At 56.2% G+C, this 24,078-nt stretch overlaps 1 protein-coding gene across 3 annotated transcripts in view; it reads right to left on the reverse strand.

The window, feature by feature from the left end:
• CACNA1E (calcium voltage-gated channel subunit alpha1 E) overlaps nucleotides 1-24,078 on the reverse strand; it is a 105,300-nt gene that overhangs the window by 63,362 nt on the left and 17,860 nt on the right. For all 3 annotated transcript variants that reach the window (XM_088060388.1, XM_088060391.1, XM_088060390.1), the window contains exons 3-7: nucleotides 17,560-17,665; nucleotides 16,989-17,128; nucleotides 6,639-6,742; nucleotides 5,789-5,941; nucleotides 5,506-5,687 (exon numbers count right to left, since the gene is read on the reverse strand). In XM_088060388.1, the coding sequence (XP_087916514.1) occupies nucleotides 5,506-5,687; nucleotides 5,789-5,941; nucleotides 6,639-6,742; nucleotides 16,989-17,128; nucleotides 17,560-17,665 (685 nt within the window). The remainder of the gene's footprint in view (nucleotides 1-5,505; nucleotides 5,688-5,788; nucleotides 5,942-6,638; nucleotides 6,743-16,988; nucleotides 17,129-17,559; nucleotides 17,666-24,078) is intronic.

A 24,078-nucleotide genomic window follows, 5' to 3' on the forward strand; every position in this document is an offset into this window, starting at 1 on the left:
TTGCTGTGTCATTTCATCACACACACACACACACACACAGAGAGAGAGAGAGAGGGAAAAAGGGGAAGAAGGGAAAAAAAAAATTAGAAAAAAATAAAGGCAGGAACACTTGGCAAGCTGGTGAGGGTCTGGCTTTGCTGAGTGCGGAGAAAGAGCCGTGTTTGGAAAGGGAGGAGAGGGGAGAGCAGGCTGGCTGCCACACACGTGCCTGGCAGGGCCAGGCTCCAGCACCAACTGGAGCCATTCGGGGAGAAACAGCTCACTTTTTGAATTCAGAAGGGTCTGAACCTTTGGGGTGGAAGCTGAAGTCTCCTCTCTGAATTTGCTCTCACGTGCTCTCATCCACGTTTAAAACACGCAGCATTTCGGAGGATGGAGGAGGAAAGGGCTCTGTCCCTCGGTGCCACAAGTGCTGGGGACTTTTTGGCAGCTCCCATTCCCCCAGCCCTGTGCCCTGAACTGCCAGGAATAGCTGCAGAGGCATTACGGGCTGTGCTCGCTGCCTGATTAAATTTTCATACCTCCCCGCCAGGATATTCTGTGTGCGCTGTGTTTTAATTTAAAACACATAAGAAGGGACTCCTGGTCCCTCAGCAAGCTGGAGAGCCTGGCACCATCCCAGGGCACAGAGGGCTAAAAGGCCAGGTGGTTTCCCTCTTTTTGCCATCCCTCCCACCTCTCCTGCTCTCCAGCCTCTCTCCCTCCTCCTCCTCCTCCTCTTCCCAGCTCTGTGCTGGGAGCCACCGATATGCATCACACTCCCAGCTTCCTGCTGTACTCAGCTCCTCCAGCCCATCACTGTGGTGTCAGGGCTGCTTTGGGGATCTTTGCACCACAGGCAGAGTTCTCACAAGCCTTGGTGCATGGCTGGCACTGCTGCAGCTCTTGCCCTGCTGACAGACACCGGTGTCCAGAGGTCCTGGAAGTGTTTGGGCTCAGGGAGGTTTCCCAGCTCATCTCAGTTCTGAGCAAACCTCCCAAAAAGAGCAAAATCCTCTCTAGTCATTCATTTTGCTGCCTCCTGGTTGCTCTGTGGAAAGCCAGGCACTGTCCTCTCTCCAAATGCTGAGGAGGAATCCACCCAGAGCTGCACCACGCTCAGGTCTCACGTTGCTCACACAAAGGTGATTTGGGGAGGGCAGCTGAGTGCTGAGCATCCCAAGAGATGGCTTGAAACCCCAGGAACTGATGCCAACATGCAATGGTAGCAATCTTCTACACACACACACGGAAAAACAACTGTTCTGCAACAGATTCCTCCTCTGACCCCCTCTCCAAGGTCGACTGGGGAAAATGCGGATGGGGCAGGAAGCAGGACAGCCAAGCCCTGCTCACATCTCTGACCCATGTGTTCCAGCATGACAGTGATATTAACAGCATGACAGTGATATTAACAGCATGACAGTGATATTAGCAGCATGACAGTGATATTAACAGCATGACAGTGATATTAGCACACCTCCCTTCCCCAGCATCCCGAATCAGGCTGGCCTGAACAGTCCCTGCTTCAAAAAGGATGGATGTGTCACTGCATTTCAAAGCCAGGCTCCCACAGAAGACCTTCAGCACTTCAATGGGGCTCGCAAGGAAGATGAGGACAAACATTTGAGCAGGGCCTGTTGTCACAGGACAAGGGATGGTGGTTTTAATCTGAAGGAGGGTTGATTTAAATTAGATGTAAGGAATAATTATATTTTTTCCAAGGAGGGCAGTCACACCTGGCAAAGGTCGCCCAGAGAGGTGGTGGATGCCCCATCCCTGAAAGTGTTCAAGGCCAGGTTGGGTGGGGTTCTGAGAAACCTGGACTAGTGGAAGGTGTCCCTGCCCAGCAGAGGGGTTGGACTGGATGATCTTTAAAAGGCTCTTTCCAATCCAAACCATTCTGTGACCCTGTCTTCTCCACTTTGGAGATGTTTCACTGACAAAACTGGTCCAAGCCAACTTGTGCAAACCCAGTCACAAAATGACTTCTGCACAGGGTGAGATCCACCAAAACCCTTTTGCACCCCACGAGCAGAGGAGATCCCAGACACTGAGGGGATCTTCCCCTCCTGGCCCCAGCACCTCCAGCATGCTGGAAGCACGAGGGGGTTGAGTCACACATGCTGCAAACCCCCATCCTTGCAGCAGCTCCTGCTTTCCAGCCACTCCTACAGCGTGCCCGCATGCACAGCTCACGCTTGGCACCCAACCCGTGCCCCTGCAGCCTCCTGGCTCTCTGCTGCAGCTGCCCAGCTCTGCATGGGGCTGCAAGACCCAGACCCACCTCCCCCAAGGCCATGGACACAGCTCTGCCTGCCACCACTGCATTTTGGGCGGTGTTTTTGGAAGCCACCAGCAGCTTGGTGTTCTTTCCCCCAGCAAACGCTCCTCTCCTGCTGCAAAAGCACCCAGAAGGCTCTCAGCACTCAGCCCTGGCATCTCCTAAGGCTCCCTGTACTGTTTGGCCCTCCTACCTCGAAGGCAATTCTCACCCTGTTACCTGGGAGAAGAGATCCAACCCCATCTGGTCACAACCTCCTGTCAGGGAGTTGTAGGGAAGTGAGAAAATCCCCCCATGAGCCTCCTTTTCTCCAGGGTGAGCCCTCCCATCTCCCTCAGGAAATAACCAATTTCAAACTCCTCACCCCGTTGTTTCCTGGGTTCGTGGGATCCAGGCTGAGCATCACCTGTGCCCCTCAGCAGCCTGGGGAGCCCCTCAGCCATCCCCCCAAACCCCAGCAGCGCTGTTTAATGACAAAATGCATCCCTGCCCCACGCCAGCACGGCTGCAGAGGCAGAGAAGTAGGACAGTGAGTCTCTTTGCCAGCACTGTACTTCCCTCTGGTCCCTACAGAAATCAGGTTTGGTCTGGAGCCAGCCTGGGGAAGGGGTGTCTGCTCCAGGAGAAGAAGAAAACCAAAATACTTCTTAGCCCCTGTATCAGACCACAGAGGCAGTCCCCAAGTCCAGCTCCCCTCCAAAATAAATCAAAGTCCCCCAGGCTCCCAGGGGCAGGAGCTGGAAAAGCCACAACACCCCACAATTCTTTTATTTCAACCCATACCGTGACTTCTACCTCATCAAGTCAAAGCTGGCACAAAGAAAGCAAAAAGCAAGCACATGGGTGAAATAATCCATGTGGAAATCAGCTTGTTGTAATGCTGCCTCCAAATTCCAGGAGCCACACTCCTGGACCTGGGAGAACGGTGGAAAAGCAGATCTTAAAATCATGATGCAGCCACACAGGGGAATTCTATAGTAAGCAATTTCTTGGAGATTGCTAAAGTGGTTTTCCTGCCATCTCCCTCTCCCCTGCAGTGTTAATCCACAAGGACACAGCCTCCCATCATTTTATCCTGGTGGGAGAGAGGAGTTCCCCACTGAACCCCCCAAACCTGGGGCATGGGCTGGGCAAGGTTAGCAGCAGGAGCCTGCTCTGGCTTGCTGCTCCAAGTGATGAAGGTGATGGCAGAGCACCCCTGTAGTTTTCCAGCCCTCCTCCTGCATCCCCCAGGGACTGCATCCCTCATCTTTTTATAAAAAAGAAAAAAAGACTTTTTTTTCTGTCTCCAGGTAGCAAAAGGACCGAGCACCCACAACCTTTGCACCATGAGGCCCCCTGAGAGTCCCTGGGGAGGACGGGAGGTGCAGCCCAGCAGTGCTGGGAGCAGCAGTTCTGGCCACCCCTCGAGGTGAATCAGCAGCATTTAATGATATCAGGGCCCCCAACTCTCATTCTATTAAAAACCAAGGAAGGTCCCTGCCCCTTTCCATAACTGGTCAGTAACAGCTGGTTCTTTGCAGAGGAACAGGGAAGGGAGGCACCTGATTTATGGCCCTGGCCATTGGGAACGTGGTGACAGAGCATGACAGCGGCATGGGTGACAGAGCACGTCTGCCCAGCTTTGCTAATCCTGCAGGGAAGATGATCTGGATCCCCACAGGGGTCCCAGAGAGCCCCCAGTTTAGGGTAGGGAATAGGGGTTCCTGCAGGGTAGGCACAGTTTGCAGAGCTCCCAGATCCTGCGTTTTCAGACCCAGGTGATGAATCAGCAAATCCCAGGCACCGAAGGGATCAGCTCCAGCCTTCCCAGCAAGGACACCCCAAGCTGCAGGAGACCAGACTCACTCAAACAAACCCCTGAGGCCCACCAGACCATAAATTGTCTGTTCCACATCCCCTCACAGCAGGATTTCAGCACAGGGAGTGCTGCTGCTGATTGCTGCAGAGGCTGGGAAGGGGGAGACACAGGGAGACGGTCACTAACACCAGAGCAGGGCCCAGGGCAGGTGGCTGCCACAGGAATTCACATATGATGACAGTGGGAACAGCTGCCCAGGGCACTGGAAAACCACCTTTCCCAATATACTCAATTATTCCTGGGCAATAGGTGCTGTGGGTAAGTCTCTAATCCCATTGACACACCAGAAACAGACACAAAATTGAAGTTTTTCGGTCGGAACGCTCAGCTGCTTCAATCCTTCTTAATTCCCCCACTGACACGGCGAGATCCTGCCACTGCCATCTCCTTCAGGAAGAGGAAAACCAAATCCCCGTGGAAAGGTCGAGCCTTTGCAGTGAACTCTCCCCTTTCTACTCCAGCCTGGGTTTCACAATCCATCTGTCCACACAAGCCATCCTGCACCCCCAGAGGGACCCTGTGACAGGCTGAGCAGGAAAGGGGGCCCCAGCGCTGACAGCCTGACGTTGGCCTGGGGTTTAAAACCAAGCCAGAGTCCCTCCTGAAACAGTTTCCCCACCACATGCCATCCAATTTGCCTCCCGCAGAGCAACGCCACTCTGCAGATCCCCGGGCGTTATGGGAACCAGGGTATAAAAACATTCCCGGTGCAATGACGCCAAAATTGATGCTGAAATTAGGCTGGGAACAGAACAGGCACGGTTGTTTCTAGCCCACGAACTCAAACATGCTTATATGGCCAGTCGCCCACGGCGATACTGAGATCTGGGATAGCCTGGAGCTTTTCTTCCAGCTTTGCCCTCAAGTTCCTCTCTGGGCACTCCAAGGGCTTGGGCATCAGCAGCTTCCAGCAGCTGCAAACCACAAGAACTCAGCCCAGCCGCTCCCTGCTCCATCAGCACGAAGATCCCAGCTCCCTGCTGGACACCGAAATGCTGTCCCTGCCCCAGAGAAGGGGTCTGAGCCCAGCTCTGAGCCTTTCCCAGGCCACCAGACATCCTCTGCCCGGTCTGCAGTGCCCAGAAAACATTTCCACTCTCACAGAGTTGCCCTGGGGAGCACAGGAGCAGCAGGCAAGGAAGGATTCCTCCCCAGGGACAACCTTCAAGCAGGAGGACCACTGCAGGACATGCCCACGAGGTTTTGCCCTCTGCAACGAGTCAGAGTTGGGGACCATGCCTCCCTTTGCCTGGAGACATGGAACACACCCCTCTGTCCCCCATCTCCCAGAAGGATTAACCCCAAGGAAACTCTGGATCTTCTGAGCTTCCAGCACATAGCAACAGCCTCCAGCCCCCCACCCCGGAGCTGCAGGACTCACATTGTACAGGACTGTGGTCCACCCTTCCATGGTGATGCACTGGAAGACGGTCAGCACAGCAAAGAGGATGTTGTCAAACTGCGTGATCCCGTCGTTGGGACCGATCCACTCCCGGCACTCGTAGCCCGGGGGGCAACCCTGAACCCCGCATGGATGGGGAGGGTCCAGCTCCTCTAGTTCACCTGTGAGCACACAGCAGAGAGCCAAAGGAGGTCAGGGACAGCTCATCCCAGCTCTTTTCCTCTCGTGGGATGTGGAGAGGGTGCCAAGGCCTGGTCCCCACCTGAATTGTTTGTGTAGCAGGCTCGGTGCAGCTTCCCGCTGTAGAACTCCAGGCCGATGATGGCAAACATGAGGATAGCAAAAAAGAGCAGCAGGCCGATCTGGAGGAGAGGCACCATGGCCTTCATGATGGATTTCAGGACAATCTGCAAGCCTGGGAGAGGAGAGAAAAGGCACAGCTCAGAGCAGCAATGCAAACCCCCCCGCTCCCAGGGGGGAGCAGGCAGGAGGAAGGCAGGGAGCAGAGAGGATGGACAGTCAACAGAGAGATGCGAGAGGCCAGCACAGCCTGGAGGATCCCTGTGGGCAGCAGGATCTTGGAAGGAAGCACCATTGCAGGGGTGGGAAAGCCAAGCTGCAGATCAAGGCTCCAGCAGAGGCTGTTTCTGGTCCCCACTCCAATGTCCTGCCTGTCCTTGCCCCACCTGGACTTGGTGGGACATGGCTTGTGCAGCTCTGTCCCCCTTGTTGTCCCCAGGGCATGGATCCAGCCCAGGGCAGGAGGGACAGGAGGACTGGTGTCAGCAGCAGCCTGGTTCCTTTATTTATCCCCATGCCAACAGATGAAATCTTGCAACAAAAGGAGAAGAAAACCCAAGAAATCTCCCCTGAATAAACCCCAGTCCTGAAAGGATCCACCCACTGCCTTCTGGCCAGGGAAGAGGAGCTGCCAGCGGGCACTGCCAAGCACAGAGAGGGCCGAGCAGGGGACAGTGCCACCCGGGGACGCCAAGTGCTGCCACCACTGAGTTCCCACGAGATGGAGAGGTGGCATAAGGTGGCACAAGGAACCCTCTCACCCCAGGGACATCAGGGACGGATGGGAGGAAGATCAGGAGCATCCAACTTACTGGGAATGCCCGAGACGAGCTTCAGAGGCCTGAGCACTCGCACGGCCCGCAGCGTCCGCAGGTCCACGTGGGTGTTGAAGTGTGTCCCAGCCGTGGCGAGGATGCTGTGGGCACACAGGGACAGAGCAGAGTTATCCCAGGGAAAGCCCTTGGCCACTTCAGTGCCACGTTCTCACACCATGAAGAAAACCACATCCCTGGGCAGGCACAGAGATTCAGCCCCTCCCGAAGGTCACAGAGCCTCGCTTGATGCTCACGCCGAAGTTCACGGCGAAGCCACGCAGGGCCCCCCTCAGCCCCAGCAGCTCCCCACACCCCAGCATGGCTGGGGACAGCCCCACATGGCCCCTGGATCCCATGGGGGGTCTCAACACCGCCGACACCGCGTTCATCCCGGCCGCACAGGATGGACCTCCCTCCCGGGAAGGTGGAGCGGGAGCAGCGCCTCGGAGATGTGAGTCGCTCCCCTCCGTGCTCCTGTGGCAGCACCTCCAGCCATCAGCTGCCCTGGCTTTTTCCACACGTGGAGCCTCCTCAGAGTCCCACCTCTGGGATTGCTGAGGAGCCCAGAACCTCACACACGTTCCAAAATCTATAGTAATGAAAGTTTGATGACCTTGGAAGGAAACCGGCAGGCACAGGAAGGACTCCGGAGGTTTCCTTTTAAAACACAAAGATTTTCTTTTATTTTTTTTTTTGTTTCAAGCCCATCTCTGGAAAACAAATTGGGGCAGGAGGGAGCTGGTGCACACCGAGCCCAGCAGTGGAAACACTCAAGGGCCCCTGCAGCTGCTCTGGGAACAGGGATGCTGCACCTCAGGAATGCTGGCAGAACTCCCTCCCATCCAGGCTTGGTCCCCAGGTGCTGGGCGAGGAGCAGCGAAGTTGCAGAAGAGAAGCAGGCGGTGGGAGAGGAGGGGATGGGGAGGAGAACGGGACAGAGGGAGGCAGCACCCTCAGGGTTGTTTGCAGCAATCCAAAAACCGGTGGAAATTGGGTCATTGTTCCACTAATTCATCTAATTACAGGCCAGAGCAGCTCTCTGGCGTGCTGAGCAATTAGCACTCTTTCTCTCACCCTCTCCCTGAGGTACAGCAGGTACCAACCTGTCCCTCCAGAAAGGTGGCTGGGTTTCCTAGGATACCCTGGCAGCAGGAACTGCAAACCGGGTTGTTCGAGCTCCTTTTCCCGGTCTCCTCTTCCTCCCTGCCCCAGCACAAGGGGTCACAGCCTGGCCCCAGCAGCAGTTGGGATGCATCGCCCACAACCCCCCGTGTACCTGCTTATCCCTGATATTTACAGGGATCTTTTACCCTTGCTGGCACTTTCCCTTTCCCCCGAGCCCTTTTCCACACAGTCTCCCAGCCCCTGCTGCCCACAGGACTGCCAGGAGAGCAGAAAAGGGACTTAATTAAGCCAGGAGCATCCAGAGGCTGGGGAGAGCTGTGCTGCTGAATTGGCTGCGAGATCAAAATCGATAAGCACGATAAAGCACTGAGCAGCATGAGGAAGGGGGAAGAGCCATTCCCACCCTTTCACACACCCTGCCTGCGAGAGCAGGGTACCACAGGGGACACACTGTGCCAGCATCATGCTGGAGACCCTCCAGCTTTTGCTCCTCTGGAGTGCCACCACCCTTCCAAAGGGGCAGGAGAAGCCCTGGCGCTGACCACAGCGGCCGCTCCAGGAGGCTGGGGATGCTCCTGGGCAGGATGGAGGCTCCAGGAGGCTGGGGATGCTCCTGGGCAGGATGGAGGCTCCAGGAGGCTGGGGATGCTCCTGGGCAGGATGGAGGCTCCAGGAGGCTGGGGATGCTCCTGGGCAGGATGGAGGCTCCAGGAGGCTGGGGATGCTCCTGGGCAGGATGGAGGCTCCAGGAGGCTGGGGATGCTCCTGGGCAGGATGGAGGCTCCAGGAGGCTGGGGATGCTCCTGGGCAGGATGGAGGCTCCAGGAGGCTGGGAATGCTCCTGGGCAGGATGGAGGCTCCAGGAGGCTGGGGATGCTCCTGGGCAGGATGGAGGCTCCAGGAGGCTGGGGATGCTCCTGGGCAGGATGGAGGCTCCAGGAGGCTGGGGATGCTCCTGGGCAGGATGGAGGCTCCAGGAGGCTGGGGATGCTCCTGGGCAGGATGGAGGCTCCAGGAGGCTGGGAATGCTCCTGGGCAGGATGGAGGCTCCAGGAGGCTGGGGATGCTCCTGGGCAGGATGGAGGCTCCAGGAGGCTGGGGATGCTCCTGGGCAGGATGGAGGCTCCAGGAGGCTGGGGATGCTCCTGGGCAGGATGGAGGCTCCAGGAGGCTGGGGATGCTCCTGGGCAGGATGGAGGCTCCAGGAGGCTGGGGATGCTCCTGGGCAGGATGGAGGCTCCAGCCCTTCCAAAGCCAGCCCAGCTGGAAGGCTCCTGGCAGCAGAGCAGGGTTGGGATGGGCAGCTCTCTGCTCTCCCCAGGGATCCGAGAGGGATGGATGGAGCGATGGAGGGGGAGCCCTGGCAGCCTCACGTCCCCTCCCATCCCCCGGGACAGGAGCAGCACCTGGGAGTGCCCCGGCTGCAAAAGTCCTCGGCTAACCCAGATTAGTTTGAAGGGCTCCGGATCCGCCGTGCTGAGCCTCCAGGCAGGGCTCGGGCGATTTCAGGGCACTCCTTGCCTGCGCTCTAAATTAGCTGCTAAGAATGGGACTCCTCTGTGGCAAGGTGACATGCTCCTTGTCCTCGCTGGGGGACAGGGGACATCACGAGCTCTTGGGGAAGGAGGTTTGGCCAGATCACCAGACCGAGGCGGTGGCACTCAGACCTGTCACCCGAGCGGTGACAAAAAGCTGACCCAGGGCTGTGACACATCCTCCTGCAGGAGCAGCCGTGGCTCCTGGGGAGGGCAGAGGCACCAGGACAGCATCCTTACACCTAATAAAGTGGCTATATAATAAAGTGGTTGGGAAAAGCGAACCAAGCTTCCAGGGGCTGCTTTTCCCAAGCTTTTCCGTGGCTGGAAGTTACACACATCCCCTCTCCTGGATAACCAAGCTTCTTCTTCTTCACACCAGACACCACGTTCACATCACTGCTAATTCTAAATCCAATGCTCCAAAACACACCTTGCTGCATCATATCTCACCTGTCAATTGTTTATTAACCCTCTAATCGTGCCTGTTATTAATTATTTTTTATTTTTTATTTTTTTAAACCGTATCAGGCAGAGCTTCCAGTTTCTGAATTAAGGTTTCTCACAGCTCCTGAGATGGGACTCAGGCTGTGACAGACCTTTGTGCTGCCACAGGGCAGCAGCTCCTGTGTCTGTAGAACAATTTAAACCCTTTTCGATCACACACAATATCCACGTCTGATGTGCTAATAATTATTCTTTATTTTTAGGCAAGGACCCAAACTAAAATTACATCTCACCATCCAAGTTATTTGAAAAAAGCTGCCAGATTTAGGCTATAAAAATCCCAGTGATCTCATGCTTTTCATCATATGTACTGGAGGAAAAAAAGAAGGGGAAAAAAAAAAAAGTGAAGGCGTTTTTATAGGTCACCCAGGCAAAGGGGTTAGTTTTACTTCAGAGGAAAGGGGGAAGAGAGACTTCAGGTGGAGAAAAGAGCAGAGAGGAGCTTATGGAAGGATGCAAATGAGAGAGGAGGCAGGATGGGAAATATATGCTAATCCCTCGAAGTATAATTGAATAGTGAGCAATCACCAGCAGACAAAAACACTCTTTCAGGAGAGGAAAAAATAATAATCCAGTGCTTTGTGTTTGCAACCAGGATGATTATTTTATTTTATTTATTTGGAGGCTCTGGGGAGGAGGGTGAGCTCCCACTAGGGCCAACACACCTGCGGGCTCTGGGGCTCAGCAGAGCCAGGCTCAGCCCCCAGCACCACTCCAGCTCGCAGCTGCTGAGCAGAGCACACGCCCTCGCCTCCAGATGAAGACCTGCACCTTTAGATCTCTTCCCCGAGGGGTCAAAAGAAGGAGAAAAACCCCCAAGAATAATCTCATTTTAAAGGATTCCCTGCTTTTTGGGACCGTGCAGAGCAAAGCACAAGTGATGCTCGATGAGCTTGCCCACGTGAAGTCAACGCTGAATTTGGGCACTATCCCATTCTACAGCACCCATGGTGCCCCCTGTGCCTGTGCATTGCTGGGCTCCCATCCCCATCCCATCCATCCCACCCCATCCATCCCATCCCACCCATCCCATCCCATCCCATCCCATCCCATCCCATCCCATCCCATCCCATCCCATCCCATCCCATCCCATCCCATCCCATCCCATCCCATCCCATCCCATCCCATCCCATCCCACCAGCAGCCCTCAGCCCTAAGGAACAGCACACACAGCTCAGGCCACACTGCAAAGAGCTTCACACCAGGCACCCCCAGCAAAGGTTGAACCCCAAATTATCAGAGTGACCCTCGATTCACCCTCCCTCAACCCCAAACTGAGCCCCTCTCAAGCACCGGAGGGAAGGGAGCTCTGCTGAAGCTCATGCAGACAAACTGTCCCAGCAAAGGGTGTGCTGCCTGGAGAGAGACACAGGCTGAGACAGACTAATCTCAGCCCAAAATCTGGGGCAGGCAGGGTGCTGGCTGACATGCAAATTAATATTTATAATTAAGTGGAAAGGCCCCTGAAGGCTTGCACTGCCACCTGACTCTACGAGGGAGACTACTTCATAATTAATACACTGGTCAAGCGGCTCACAGAAAGTGAGTTACCTGATGAATTCACCCCATTCCTGCCCTGTTCTGGGGCTGAATCAATGGGGTGAATCCATCCCTGCTCTCTCTGCAGGCAGAATCATGTGTAGCAGGACATTCTCAAGGTTGTCGGGTCCCAGCCTGGCTCAAGGCAGGGCCAGCGGGGTGGGGTCACCCACTCTGAGGATGCCACAGCAGAGCACAGCCTTGGGGACACCAAGGGACAGGGACACCAGAGCCAAGTTCTGCCCTTGGCACAGTTCAGAGCAACGTCAAAGCCTCCATCACCTTCCCTTGCTCTTTCTAGGTTTCGGGGCTGTGACCCAGGTGGATTGAGCTGCTGCAAAGCTCCTGCTCCCGCCCCTCCCAGCAGCTTGGAGAGGTCTGGATGGGCACAAGTGACTCCCTGAGCGGTGTGATGAGGCTGAAGGACAAAATCTGCCTTTACCAGCCTTGGATCTGAGGGGTGAAATGATCCCCCAAGGCCACCCCTTCCCGGAGAAGCCCCTGGGATTTGTGGCATGAGGGAGCATCCCCTGTTCTGGACCCTGCGGGTTGGCCAAACCCCACGTGTCCCTCCTGCCTCCATCCCCACGCTGCTGCTCAGCGGACACGGGACTTGGCAGGGTGAGATGATGCCGATAAAACTGCTTTTGCACATACAGGACCTGGTGGAAACCTAAAGCCACTGGCAGCAGATGGGGGAGCTGATCCCACAAGAGAAACAGAGAGCAGGCGAGGGCGGCCCACAGCAGAGCCCGTCTGAACTCATGCCAAGGGAGAGGTGTGAGACCCCAGAGCATCCACCTGTGGGATCCCACCTTCTCACTGAGGATGAGGAGGAAACAACCCATTGCCTCTTCCCTCAGGACAGGCTTACACCCCTCACCCCATCTCCCAGAGCGAGGTACCTGGCAGTGCAAGGAAGGCTTTACCCCACGGACCAAGGAGGGCATCCCCGCAGAGCAGGAGCTCTGTGAGGATGTTGGGGTGCAGCAGGAGCCCCAGGGGTGCCTGGCAGGGGAGGCAGTGCCCCAGGGACCAGCAGCCACGTGGGAGGGACTGACTCACTCTGCGGCTCCAGGAACGGGTGGGGAAGAGGAGCCGGGAAGGATGGAGCCGGGAATCGCGTGAGCGGCACGCGGGCCGGATCCTGCGCCGGGAGAAGGAGGGATGCCTGTCACCCCCAAAGCCAGAGCCAGGAGTTCTGCCTCCCCAGGGATCTCCCCCTTCCATCTCCAGCAAAGGGAAGCCTTTTCCCCCATCTCTGTCCCCTCAGCCAGCCAGGGAAGCGGCGCTGCCCTTTGTGCGAGGTGCCGGTGTCGGGCACGTCCCAGGGCCGTGGCATATGGCACATGAATCATTCACCAAGCTGGGAAATTAATTATTCATCCAAACGAAAGACCAAACATTTTGCTAATTGTCCTGAAAGGAAAGAGCTGGGAAAGGGGTGGGAGAGGCAGCAGGCATCAGGTTGGATGCTGCCAAGACTCGTGAAAGGAAAAGAGGGAAAGAGGGAGGAAAAAGTCTTGTCTGGTGTGATCAAAGTATTGCTGGGCTTTTGGACCTGGGCTTGTCCCTTTGCTGGGACAAGTCATCTCAAAATCCAGGCGGCATCAAAACGAGCAAAAAAGCCAACCTCATCCCAGGGCTCACCTTGCAACCCTGCAGCACAGCAGGAATCCACCTTCCTTGGAATGATTCCACCCTGCTTCCCAGCAGCACAGCAGGAAATCAGGGCACAGGATTTCCCTGGGAGGTCAGAGAGAGAGACCAGGCCCGCAGCTGCTGCTTGGCTTTGCAGGGGGAGGACGATGGATTTTGGGATAGGATTTGGGAGAGCCAAGCTTTCCTGCTCCAGCACAGGCTGGTTGGCTCTGGCTTTGCTAAGGGCATGGCAGGCAGTGCCAGCAATTCTTCATTCCTGCTTTCCCTTGGCCACTCTCCACCCCACAAAACCCTTTAATGAAAACCACCGTGCCCAAGGGTTTCACAAAAGGCACCCAGGTGTAGCGGCTGTTGTTAAACCCTCCCAAAAACCCTGATGGCAGCGCTTCCTTCTAGTGACCCCGGCTTTTTTAGTATTTACCCAGCTTTTACAGTGGCTGCTGAGTGATCCTGAGCAGAACAACTTCACAAGGGCCTTTTGATTCCCGTTTGGGCTTTTTTTTTTTTTGCCATCCCCCACCCCTTCACCTCTCACGTGTTATTGTACTACTGCTATAACAAAAAAAAAAGCCAGTGGTGCTTCGATGATGATGCTCAGGCACCGGGAGTGTGTGAAGCACACACCCACCTGGATATTTGCAGAGGGAGTTTAACCCTTCCTATTCCATCAAGCAGGGTGTAGGACAAAGCAGGCAGCTGTAGGGTCCTTGTTCTCTGTTCCTAATGGCACCCAAGGAGCTCATGCTCCAGTTGCTGGTGGCTGAAGCTCTTTCAGCCTCACCTTCTCAAAACCACGGATTAAGAGGCCACCAACCTTCCTCCGCCCTTTCTGACCATTTCTGAGCCATTTTCCCCTTTTTTGGTCCAGGTCACGCTGCATCAAGCAGGTCCCAAGCCCAGATTCAGCACCCAGCTGGTTCTGGTTCAGGCAGAGACAAGGTGAGCACCCCCAAACCCCAGGGGAAACACAGATGTTCCCCTCGCTGGTTCTGCCTCAGAACGAGTAATGCACACTTTCATATAAAATTATTTTTAGCTGGGGGAGAACAGGCTGTTTTTTCAGGCAGCAGTGATGATTTGGAAACCACAGGTTACAAACAGAGCAGGTTTATAAATGTGGCTATTAGTTCCCCAGTGGAAGCTTTAGCATCAGGCAGCTTTAGGTGGGTGTTGATTTCCACTGAGATGAGAAAAAAAAATATTTTTGATTTATTGACAGAAGAAGCAAACACCAGTTGAACCCTAGTCAGTGCCATCCACTCCTGCAAGAGGTCCCAGGAGGCTGCTCATGGGAGAAATCCCTCATTAGGCTTATTTACAGCAGGGAGAGGGTGCAGAAAATCCCACTGCTCACGGGAATCCCAGAGTGGTGTCTGCGACCACGATGCCACCTGCACTAAGGGCCTCTCCCACCAGATACACGGCAAAAAAATAAGTCCAGGAAGGAGTAGTAATACCCTGTGTCACAGCTGGAGGGGTGAGGGTCAGCGAGGGTGATGCTGGCTCCCTCTGGATCCCGCAGGGGCAGATCCTGGGATGGGTTCTGCTCACATGGACATTTTCTCTGGCCCATCACGGGACGTGCCAGCATCCAAACCCACTGAGCACATCCTGATCAAATCATCCCATCACAACATCCCCTCCACCACAGCCACAGCCTTTCCAAAAGCCACAACAAGACCCCCACGGCCACCGAATCTCACAAATCTCCGTCCAGACGCTTTTACATTCGCCAAGCAGAAAGTTTGAATCCGCAAAGGCGATCCCGGAGCCCGCCTTACGCAACCGACACAGAGCGAGCCGCCAAGTGCAAACCTTCTCCCACAAGCTGTTTGCAAGTCATTTGCCAGCCAAGGATTATTTGCTGCAGGAATTTGCCAATAATTCAGCAGATTAAACAGGCGAGAGTTTCCTGCATGGGAAGCGCATCCATGGCACCGAGGAACGGCAGCTTTGGCAGTGCCGCAGGGCAAAAAAACAAGAGCTGAACGGTGCTGGGGAGCCCGTGACCTGGAGCAGCTGATCCCAGAGACCCCAAAACCAGTCCAGGTTGAAAATCCATGGGTTGCCTCCTGCACCCACCATACAATAGAATTTGCCCCGACAAGGCAATAGGATTTGAATATTTGAAATAGAATATTGAATAGTGAGGCCACCCCAGCAGGCAGTGCTGGGGCAAAGCCGGGGGGTGAAGGCGCATTCTCTGGGCTGGGCTCCACCCTGCTGGAGCAAACATCAGGATCTCAGGGGGGCAGATGCTGGGGGGCTGCTCCCTGTGAGCGGCAGTGCTGGGGGACACACGGGTACCTCCTGCCGGGGAGGCCAGCGCGGTGCTCGCAGCCCTTCACGGACAGTTGGTTCCCTGGCACGGGGCCCGGCTGAGCCCGGCACCGAGAGGAGCTGGCGAGGCTCCTGCGAGTGAGTGATTGCCCAGCGCTGACTCAGCACCAGCTCGGTTACAGCAGCAAGCCCAGAGCCGTGGGGAGGGCAGGAAGAGGTCCCCACACCCAGCCTTGGCTCACGCCCCAAAGGATGCCCAGGTTGGCACAGAGGTGATGGGCATTTCCCAGCTGCATCCCGAACACTCAGCCCACTGAGGCCAAGAGCCCCACCAACGTGTGTCCCATGCAGTCCCCAGGGATGTGAGCATCAGTCCCCAGGGATATGAGCACCTCTGCCCAGCCCAGGAGCCACAGAACCCTCTCTGTGAGTCACTCAGCAGATGTGGGAGAGCAGCAGCAGCCTCCCATGCAAGGGCTGCACCTCCCACAGGCCGCCTGTTTGCTGCCCATCACAAGCACCAGCACACCCTCCATTCCCAGGGGACATGGTCCCACTCCCCAGCAAGGCCATCCAGGTCACCACTGGACCAAGGGAGTCAAAAATGTCCCCAGCCATGCTGTCCTCGAGCCTCCCCTCATGCAGAGTCCCAGCCTGCATGGCTCCACCACGGACACCCACCACCACACCCCAGCAGAAGCTCAGCATTCCCCTTCCTCCTCCGAACACCCAACCGGGAGTCACATCCCATGTGGTGCTGCCACCCTGCAAACCAGGACGGTGCAGCAGGAAGCTCTGGAGAGACCCCAGGCATCCTGCCTGGTTCCCGTGCCTCAGTTTCCCAGCCAGCCCTGCAGTTGCTCTGTCCCAGCAAAGCCCGTGGAGCGCTCAGACCCGTGGAGCACTCATGGTTAACATCAAACCAGCTCCTCTGAGCGTGACGTTTCCATCAGCAGGCAAAAAGAAACAGCCACAATCCCAGCACCACCTGCTCTCCACACAGAGAGGGGACCAAGGGGACACCCTGGGGGGCTCAAGCTGACTGCCAGTGTTGGCTAACACAAGCCCAAATGCTCGTTTCTGTGTCATCAGGACAGGCCAGCCCACTGCAAGCAGGACTCAAATCTGGGCCATGTCCCTGGCAGGTGACACCAGCAGTGACACAAGCAGCACCCGTGAAGCTCTGTGTGCTACCACCCCCAGCACGCTGGGATGATGAGCAGCATCACCTGGGAATGTGACCCTACCCAGACCTCATTCCCAAACCTCCAGCACCAGGGCGAGCCTGGAAAAGTGCTTGGGAAGGCAAGAGGAGATGAGATTTTCCCTCTCCCCATGCAGGGTTTGACCCGAGTCTCTCCCAAATCACATCCATCAGGTCATGCCACCACCTTGTCCTCACCTTGCCTTGTATTCAGGTGGGTGACAGGTCACCAGGTGAGGACAGCTAGACATGGTGGCCTCAGAGCCAGCCCTCCTGCCCCTACAGGGAACCTCGTCCCACCCTCAGTGTCCACAGCAAAGCCAACGCAGCGCCTCCAGCACACGGAACCGTCCTCCCCTCCCTCATCAGGACAACAAAAAGCCACTGACAACATCAAACCAGGGCCTGTCCCCATGTCCTGGAGCTCGTGGCCTCGCCAGGATGAGCCCCCAAGCCCAACCAACCCCACCACCGGCCCCACAGCTCCCGACTCACCCGCTGAGGACCACGATGAAGTCCATGACATTCCAGCCGTTGCGCAGGTACGAGCCCTTGTGGAAAACAAACCCCAGGGCCACGATCTTAATCCCAGCCTCGAAGCAGAAAATCCCAATGAAGTAGGGCTCTGTCTTCTCCTGCCAGAGTGAAATCAGTGACCCAGTGAGAGGGGGAAGCTGAGCAAACGCAGCACCAGGAATTTCCCATCCACCCAACTCGTGTCCCATCCCACCTTCCCCAGACCCATCATCTCCTTTGGGAGCTTTCCCAGCCCTTTCTCAGCCAGCAGCAACCTCAGAAATAAAAAGAGGGTGGCTATGACACACTGAGGTTGCCCAGTCCTTCCCTACCCCTTTTTAAAGGGCTTAAACCTTCCTGAACCCTTTCCACAGAGAAGGAATATGTTATAGCAGCCCCAGGAAGGCTGGAGGAGCTCGTCCCAGAAGAAACCTCCTGTCTGGCCACCCCAAAATCAGAAGAAATTGCCTGGTAGGATGGTGTGGCTGCCCTTGGCTCAGCCCCCAGCCCACCAGCGCAGGGCAGAGAGGGATGGACACGAGGTACTCACTAATCTCCGTGACATGGGCGTCTTGTCATCCTCGGGGAGGTGCTGCTCCAGGGCCAGCACGATGCAGTTGGCAATGATGGTCGCCAGGATCATGTACTCGAAGGGGGTGGAGGGGAGTTAAGGAGCAGAGAAGAGGTGGGTGACACCCCCCAACACCCTCCAGCCCACCCTTCACTTCCCCAGCTCGGCAGCTGCTGCTGTTTTCCCCCCGGGAACATCCACGCCCTCAGGCAGGAGGGTGAAGCCCACCTTGGTGTTGTTTGGAAATGAGAGGGGGGAGAGCCCCCCAAGACCTTGCTCCCTGAAGACCTGCTGGGCCTCATCCCCTCCTCCCCGAGCTCACAGGACATCAACCAGCAGTTTTTTGTCGGGATGAAAACACCCATGGGAGAGAGATGCTACTTGTGCTAGGAGCCCAGAAGGTGGGCACAAGGTTTGAAGCGAGAACAACCAGGCTGGGCTTTGCCTGGAAGAAGGTTTGGCAGTATCAGGGAGGCTCTCCCTGCTGGCCAGGGCTGACATGTCCCTGGTTTCCTTCTCTTTTCCATCAGAAATCAGCAGGAGACGGGGCTCAGAAAGGGGAGGCAGCCCTTGTCCTAAAACGCCCCCATGGGAGGAAGCACCTGCCCAGCCTGAGGAGGATGGAGCATCCCTCGCGAGTCCTGGGGATGTGACCTGGATCAGCCCACCTTGTGCCCTTGCCAAGCAGCCTGTGGGCAGCAGGACAAGCCCAGGTGGCACTGGGAGAGCTGCAGAGCACTTGGCTGAGCATTCACAGGCTCTGAGCTTCGCTTCAGGCAGGGTGGAAACTCCCTGTGGAGATATCCCAGCTCAGCCACACCCCAAGGGGCAGCAGCACCTCGTCAACAGGGTCTAGTTGGACCCTCATGAGCAATCCTAAATCCTAAATCCTAAATCCATGTCTGGGCCTTACACAAGCCTTCTCCAGGAGCCACCCTGAGCCAGGACAAGTGGCAGCAGATGCTGGTGTCTGAGGACCTGAGGAAGGAAAGGGCAGGTTGATGCCCAGGAAAGCACCCCAAACTCAGCTTCCTCCTGCCTTCTGCTTCACGGGATTGAGGCAGGGACACGGAGCTCTGTCCAGCCTGGCTGAGCTCTGAAAACAAAGCGCTTCCAAATGACAGGATGGCCGTATCGTTCCAGCTTCCCATCCATCTTGCCCAGTTCTTCACAATAAAAAGCCCTGTTGTCCTCAACAGCTAAATGTGGAGCAATACAGCAGGCAGCACACCCCTGATTCCACTCCCTCCGTGCCAAAACGGCTTTATTACTGTCACCACCGGCACCAGCAGCCACCCAGGGAGAGGACTGCCACCTTCCCAAAGCTTGTGTCTGTGGAAAGGGGATGGGACCCCTTGCCCACGAAGGAATCATCCACACTCCCACCATCCCAAGCTGGCTAAGCCCTGCCCCACCACACCAGGCTTCTCCAGACCCAACACTCTCACACTGACATGTTCCAGGCAAGGAGGTGTCCTGAACACCCATCCCATCAGCCCTGGGAAAAGGGAGCATTTTGTCTTTTCCAACCTCGTCTTTTGGCCACCAGCTACAGCGAAATGCTTTCAGACAGTATTGCTGAGCCCACAGGAACACCCAGTGTCCCAGGAAAATGGGAGAGCATGAAGTGACCATGGCAGCAGTGATGCTGGGCACGCTGGCAAGGCAGGAGGAGTAGGGATGGGCGTAGAAACAGGTCCCCAGAGAGATGGCCAGGAGAGGTAGCCAAGGGGAGCCTGTGGGAGCTGGGATGTATTCAACCTGGTACGAAGAAGAGCCAGGAAAGATCCATCCATGGCATTTAAAAGTGAAATTAATGGTTGCTACGTTAGAGGCAAACCCAAAGAGAGAGGCTGCTGCTGGCTCAGACCTTGCTGCCAGCCAGGCACCGAGCAGGAGCAGCTCCCTGTGCTTTGGGAGGGGGGAGCAGACTCCAAAAGTTTTCCCCAGAGGCTCAACACGAGTGAATATTTCACTGCATGGCTCCAGCAAAGGCCACGTCCTCTCCCTGCTTCCCACCTCTGGCCGCACGCTCCATCCGACCGCAGCGCTTGGCCCAGCGCCACCAGCCTATTTGGGATCTTTTTTGTATCATTTTCCTGAAAGTCTGCGAGCAATTAGCACGGCTTGAGAGACAAACAGCGTGTTAGTGGGGCGGGGCAGCAGCTCCCCAGGCACCAGGCACATTTGCCTAGATGAGAAGTGTGGGGACGGCGCGGAGATGTCCGTCTGTCCGCCCCGGCGCGGCTCAGCGCGCCCAGCATCCCGCACTGCTCCCTGCCACAGCCGCTGTTCCCATGGGAGAGGCACTCTGGTGGGAATAACCCAGCTGCAGGAGCATGGGAGTTCCTGCTCAGAAGTTCCTGGGGGCTCTCAGGACTACCTGGCCCCAAAATCTGGTTCAAAGCATGAGGACGATGCACGTCTGTCACACCCCCCCTGCACAGGATCACATTCCTGCTCCACCTCCAGCAAGTGGGTGAGCAGATATCATGGAATCAGGGAATGGTTTGAGTTGGAAGGGACCCTAAAAACCCTTCTTGTTCCAACCTGGCATGGACAGGGATGTCTCCCACTGGGCCAGGGTGCCCAGAGCCCCGTCCCACCTGGCAGAGCCTAGAAGGGTGATCACCCCCCAGAGCAGTGACCTAAGCACGAGGACACTGCCAAAAGTGATTCCCCAAACCCTGCTGGCCCGGTTTCTCAGGAGCCCAGCCTGGGTTATGACATCCAGGTCAGCCCCATGGAAACCAGCCCCCATAGCTCCAGCTGTGCCAGGTTTTGAGGGACCAAAAGAACCTCCCAAGGGACATCTGGCTGAACTGAGGGATATTTTATCCCCACTCTTCACTTCTGCCAAGCAAACATCCTCCCAGTCAGGGCTGGAGCCCACAGGACAACCCTCCACCAGCGCTTTGTTTTCTCCCACGTCAGATGAATAATTACACAACCTCTCAGCCACCCAAAATGCAGAGTAGCCCTCTCCTCCCTCCAGACCCAGTAATGAGAGCCCATCTCCCTCCAGCCTTCTCCTCCTCCTCCTCCTTCTGGCTTCTCCTGGAGAATCATTAGGGAGCCGATAAAAATAGGTTTTCTTATTGATTTATCTCCTTTACCCAATGCTCTCTCCCCTGCACCGTTGACTTGTTTCCTTAGCAACTCGGCCGATCCCTGTGCACGCCACACCTGCAGCTCCACGCTTCCCTCCTGCTGCCTTTGAGGTGGGGACAGCGACCCCAGGCCATGGGGACATTCCCCCAGGCCACCTGGAGCAGGAGCTCCTTGGTGGCTCTGTCAGGAAGATGTTCGGCCACCGGCAGATCTTCTGGCTGTGACCTTCCTCTTCACCTTCCTCCCCAGAACACCCATCTTGCTAAGCCCAGCTCCAGTCCCTGGAGATGTGTTTATGGTGCTGATGGGACAGTGACACAACCTCCACAGGAGGCTGGGTCCAAGATAAATCCCTCCCCGGATGCAGGCAAGGACAGGAGCTATGGAGAGCTCCCTTCCATCCCACCCCTTCCCAGCCCCTTCTCTCCACTCCTGGGCAGGCAGGTGGGGAAGGAGCAGAGGAGCCAGAGGAGTGAGGCCACACAGGGAATTGGGGAATCCTACCTTCAGTGCCACCAAAAGAGTGGGTTAAGAGTTAACCTCTTAACTTAACCTCTGTCTGTGCCTGCATCATCCAGGTCCCAACATCTCCTAGAAAGTCATGTCTCTATTTCCCACCTCTCCCCACAGCTCCCTGGGGACCTCCTGCTCTGAGGGGCCTTCCCTGCTCCCCAGATGAGAAAAAGACCCAATTCCTACACCTGTGGACTTCATCTTGCTGGTCCCAATCCCAGCACTGCTGTCTGTCCCACGCACACACGGCACCACAGGAAGGAAGATCCACCCTTAGGATGCCCCTCAGCTCCACACCCCAGCAGGAAAGAGAGCACCTTCTCTCCAAGGCTGTTTTCACAGAATCATAGAATGGTTTGGGCTGGAAGGGACCTTAAAGGTCATCTGATTCCAACCCCCTGCAGTGAGCAGGGACTTCTTCAACCAGACCAGGTTTCTCAGAGCCCCACCCCACCGGACCTTGAACAATTCCAGGGAGTCCACAACCTCTCTGGGCAGGGGAGGTTTTTGGTTTCCAAGAAAAAAACAGAAGTGCCAAGTAGAGCAAAGCCTGCGAGTGGCCCTAATTCAACTCTGGGATTCCCCATCCCCACAGTACCTGCCTGGCTTGTCCCTGATGACACAAGGGATTTCCCTCCACTGATAAAATTATTCGCAGAGTTGTGGCCCCTCACGGCTGTCTCTGCCTCTGTGTCCTGCCACCCAGCGCTCCCAGCCCACCCATGCTGGGGGGAGGATTGACAAAAAGTGACATCCAGACCCCAAATCCTCCCACTTTGAACGTGAGCCAGCTGCTGTGTGCCTGCTACAGAGAGACTCGGGAGAGTGAACATGGGCTTGGGCTGCGCTTGGAGCACCCAGCCCACCTCAATCCCACCGCATGGGCACAGGAGACCACGCTCCCCCTCTGCAGCCACAGCTGCTGCTGCTTTGATGGCTCCAAAATGCAGTGCTTTGGTTTCCATCAGGGGTTAAACCGAAGGCAGAGACAGCCAGAAGTCCAACTGGGCAGAGCTGCCCACACTGCTGCCACTCCCGTAGGGATGCGGGATGCGGGATGTGGGATGCCTGCCTGCCACGTGCAAACAGCTCCATGGAGAAGCGTCTCCTTCTCCCCCACCTCACCCTGGAAATCAAATCTCTCTCCTCTCCTCCTCCTTTTTTTTTTTTTTTTTTTTTTTTTTTTTAAAACAAAAAAGGACCACATCATGTGATTTTCCTGCCTTAACATCAGTTTTTTAACTTTGGTTGCCACAGCAACAGGATGCAACTTGGCATCACCATGACAACAGCTGCCTCTGTTTAAATTCACCATCTGACAGGCAGCCTCGCTCTCCCCGGCTGTCAAAAAGATGGACCTGCCATTACACCTACTCGCCCCTCCCCAAAAAAAAACCTTCTAAAATCTGATGAATGGAGGGCACAGAAAACAGCCTGGGAGCAGGGGGAGGGTGGAAAAAAATGTTCCTGGGGAGCGCAAGGATGGAGCTGCCCAAGGATGGCTCGACATGGCGCAGGCTTTTCCCTTGGGAAGGAGAGACCTGCCGGAATCTGGGCTGGGGGGAAGCCAAGGTGCAGGAGATGCCTGGCCAGGTGGGGTGTGACATCAGCGGGGTCCCCGAGGGGCGCTGCCCACGCAGCATCGGGTCACAGTGAGAGCTGTGCTGAGCAAAACAACTCAGCCACTCATGGGCGTGCTTCCCATGGAGCAAAATCCCCCTGGCTGCTGGGATGGGGATGTGCCCTGGGGCTCTCAGGGCACTCCAGCTGCTCCAGGCCAGCCCAGCACCAAATTTGGTCCTCAAAGGGGCCGGGATAGGTGAAATCCCTCACCACAGGGAACGGTGAGGCCCTGATGGATGTCGTCTGTCCCTGCCACACTGGGGGTAGGTGCAGTGGGCAGCCAGCAGCCAGATGCTGTCCTTGGGGACACAGCCAGAGCCACACAATGTCATCTGGCCTTCCTGGGGCGGGAGAGGGATCTTATCCAGGTCAAATGTGATTAAGCGGATGAGGAACGGAGCAGATATAGATGAGCTGCAGCCCATCTCGTGTACTAACTGAATTGGAGCCTTCCAGGCAGCCAAACAAATGAAATCAGGGTGAAGGGCCTGGCCATCAGCAGGAGGAGAGCAGGCAGGAGGACAAGGCTGCGTTTCCCGAGGAGAAGAGAAGGAGATGTTCCTCCAGCCAAAACAACAGCTGCCCCATGATTTGGGCAGGACCAGTTTGAAAAGAGCAGCTCTGGCGTAGGCAAGGCTTTCTGGGCTTTCCAGAGAGGAACTCAGCAAAGACTTGCCTCCCATGGAGCTGCATCCCAATCCCAGTTGCTCGTATTTCTCCTCCTTCTCCTCCATGCATCATCCCTATTTACACTGGGAAGCCAAACTGCAGAGGCTGCTGGTTATAATTACACAGTTACCCAGCAGATATCCAGGCCTGAATCACCAGATATTTTTAGCCCTATTACCTAGTCAACCAGAGCTGGGTGAAGAAGAGCCTCCACTCCGCCCTGAGCTCCTCTCCAGCCCTTTTGGCTTTCCTTGGTGCTGTGCCCACCCTGACCCACGGCTCCAGGACTGGCCCATCGCCCTCCCAAGGCCAGCAGCTCCTACCGACCACGGCCAAGATCCAGTGCTCTCCTCCCCATCATCCCTCACCCAGGAATGATGCCATGGGCTCCAGGCCAGGAGGCTGAGGTGCTCTCCTGGCCCTTCCAAAAGGCACCAGCTGCCTGTGCCAGGCTACAACTGCAAGGATGGGAACAACCGGCCTGGCCAACCTAACCAAACTTATCACCAAAAGGCCTTGCCCGTTCCCAAGCCCTCAAAACTCCAGTGGTGCAGAGAAACATCCAGAGTGGATGCGTTTTTC

This window comes from Pseudopodoces humilis, chromosome 10 (genome assembly GCF_049639895.1).
Source record: "Pseudopodoces humilis isolate 2021_Gansu_Grassland_sample_001 chromosome 10, ASM4963989v1, whole genome shotgun sequence".
Lineage (NCBI taxonomy): Eukaryota > Metazoa > Chordata > Aves > Passeriformes > Paridae > Pseudopodoces > Pseudopodoces humilis.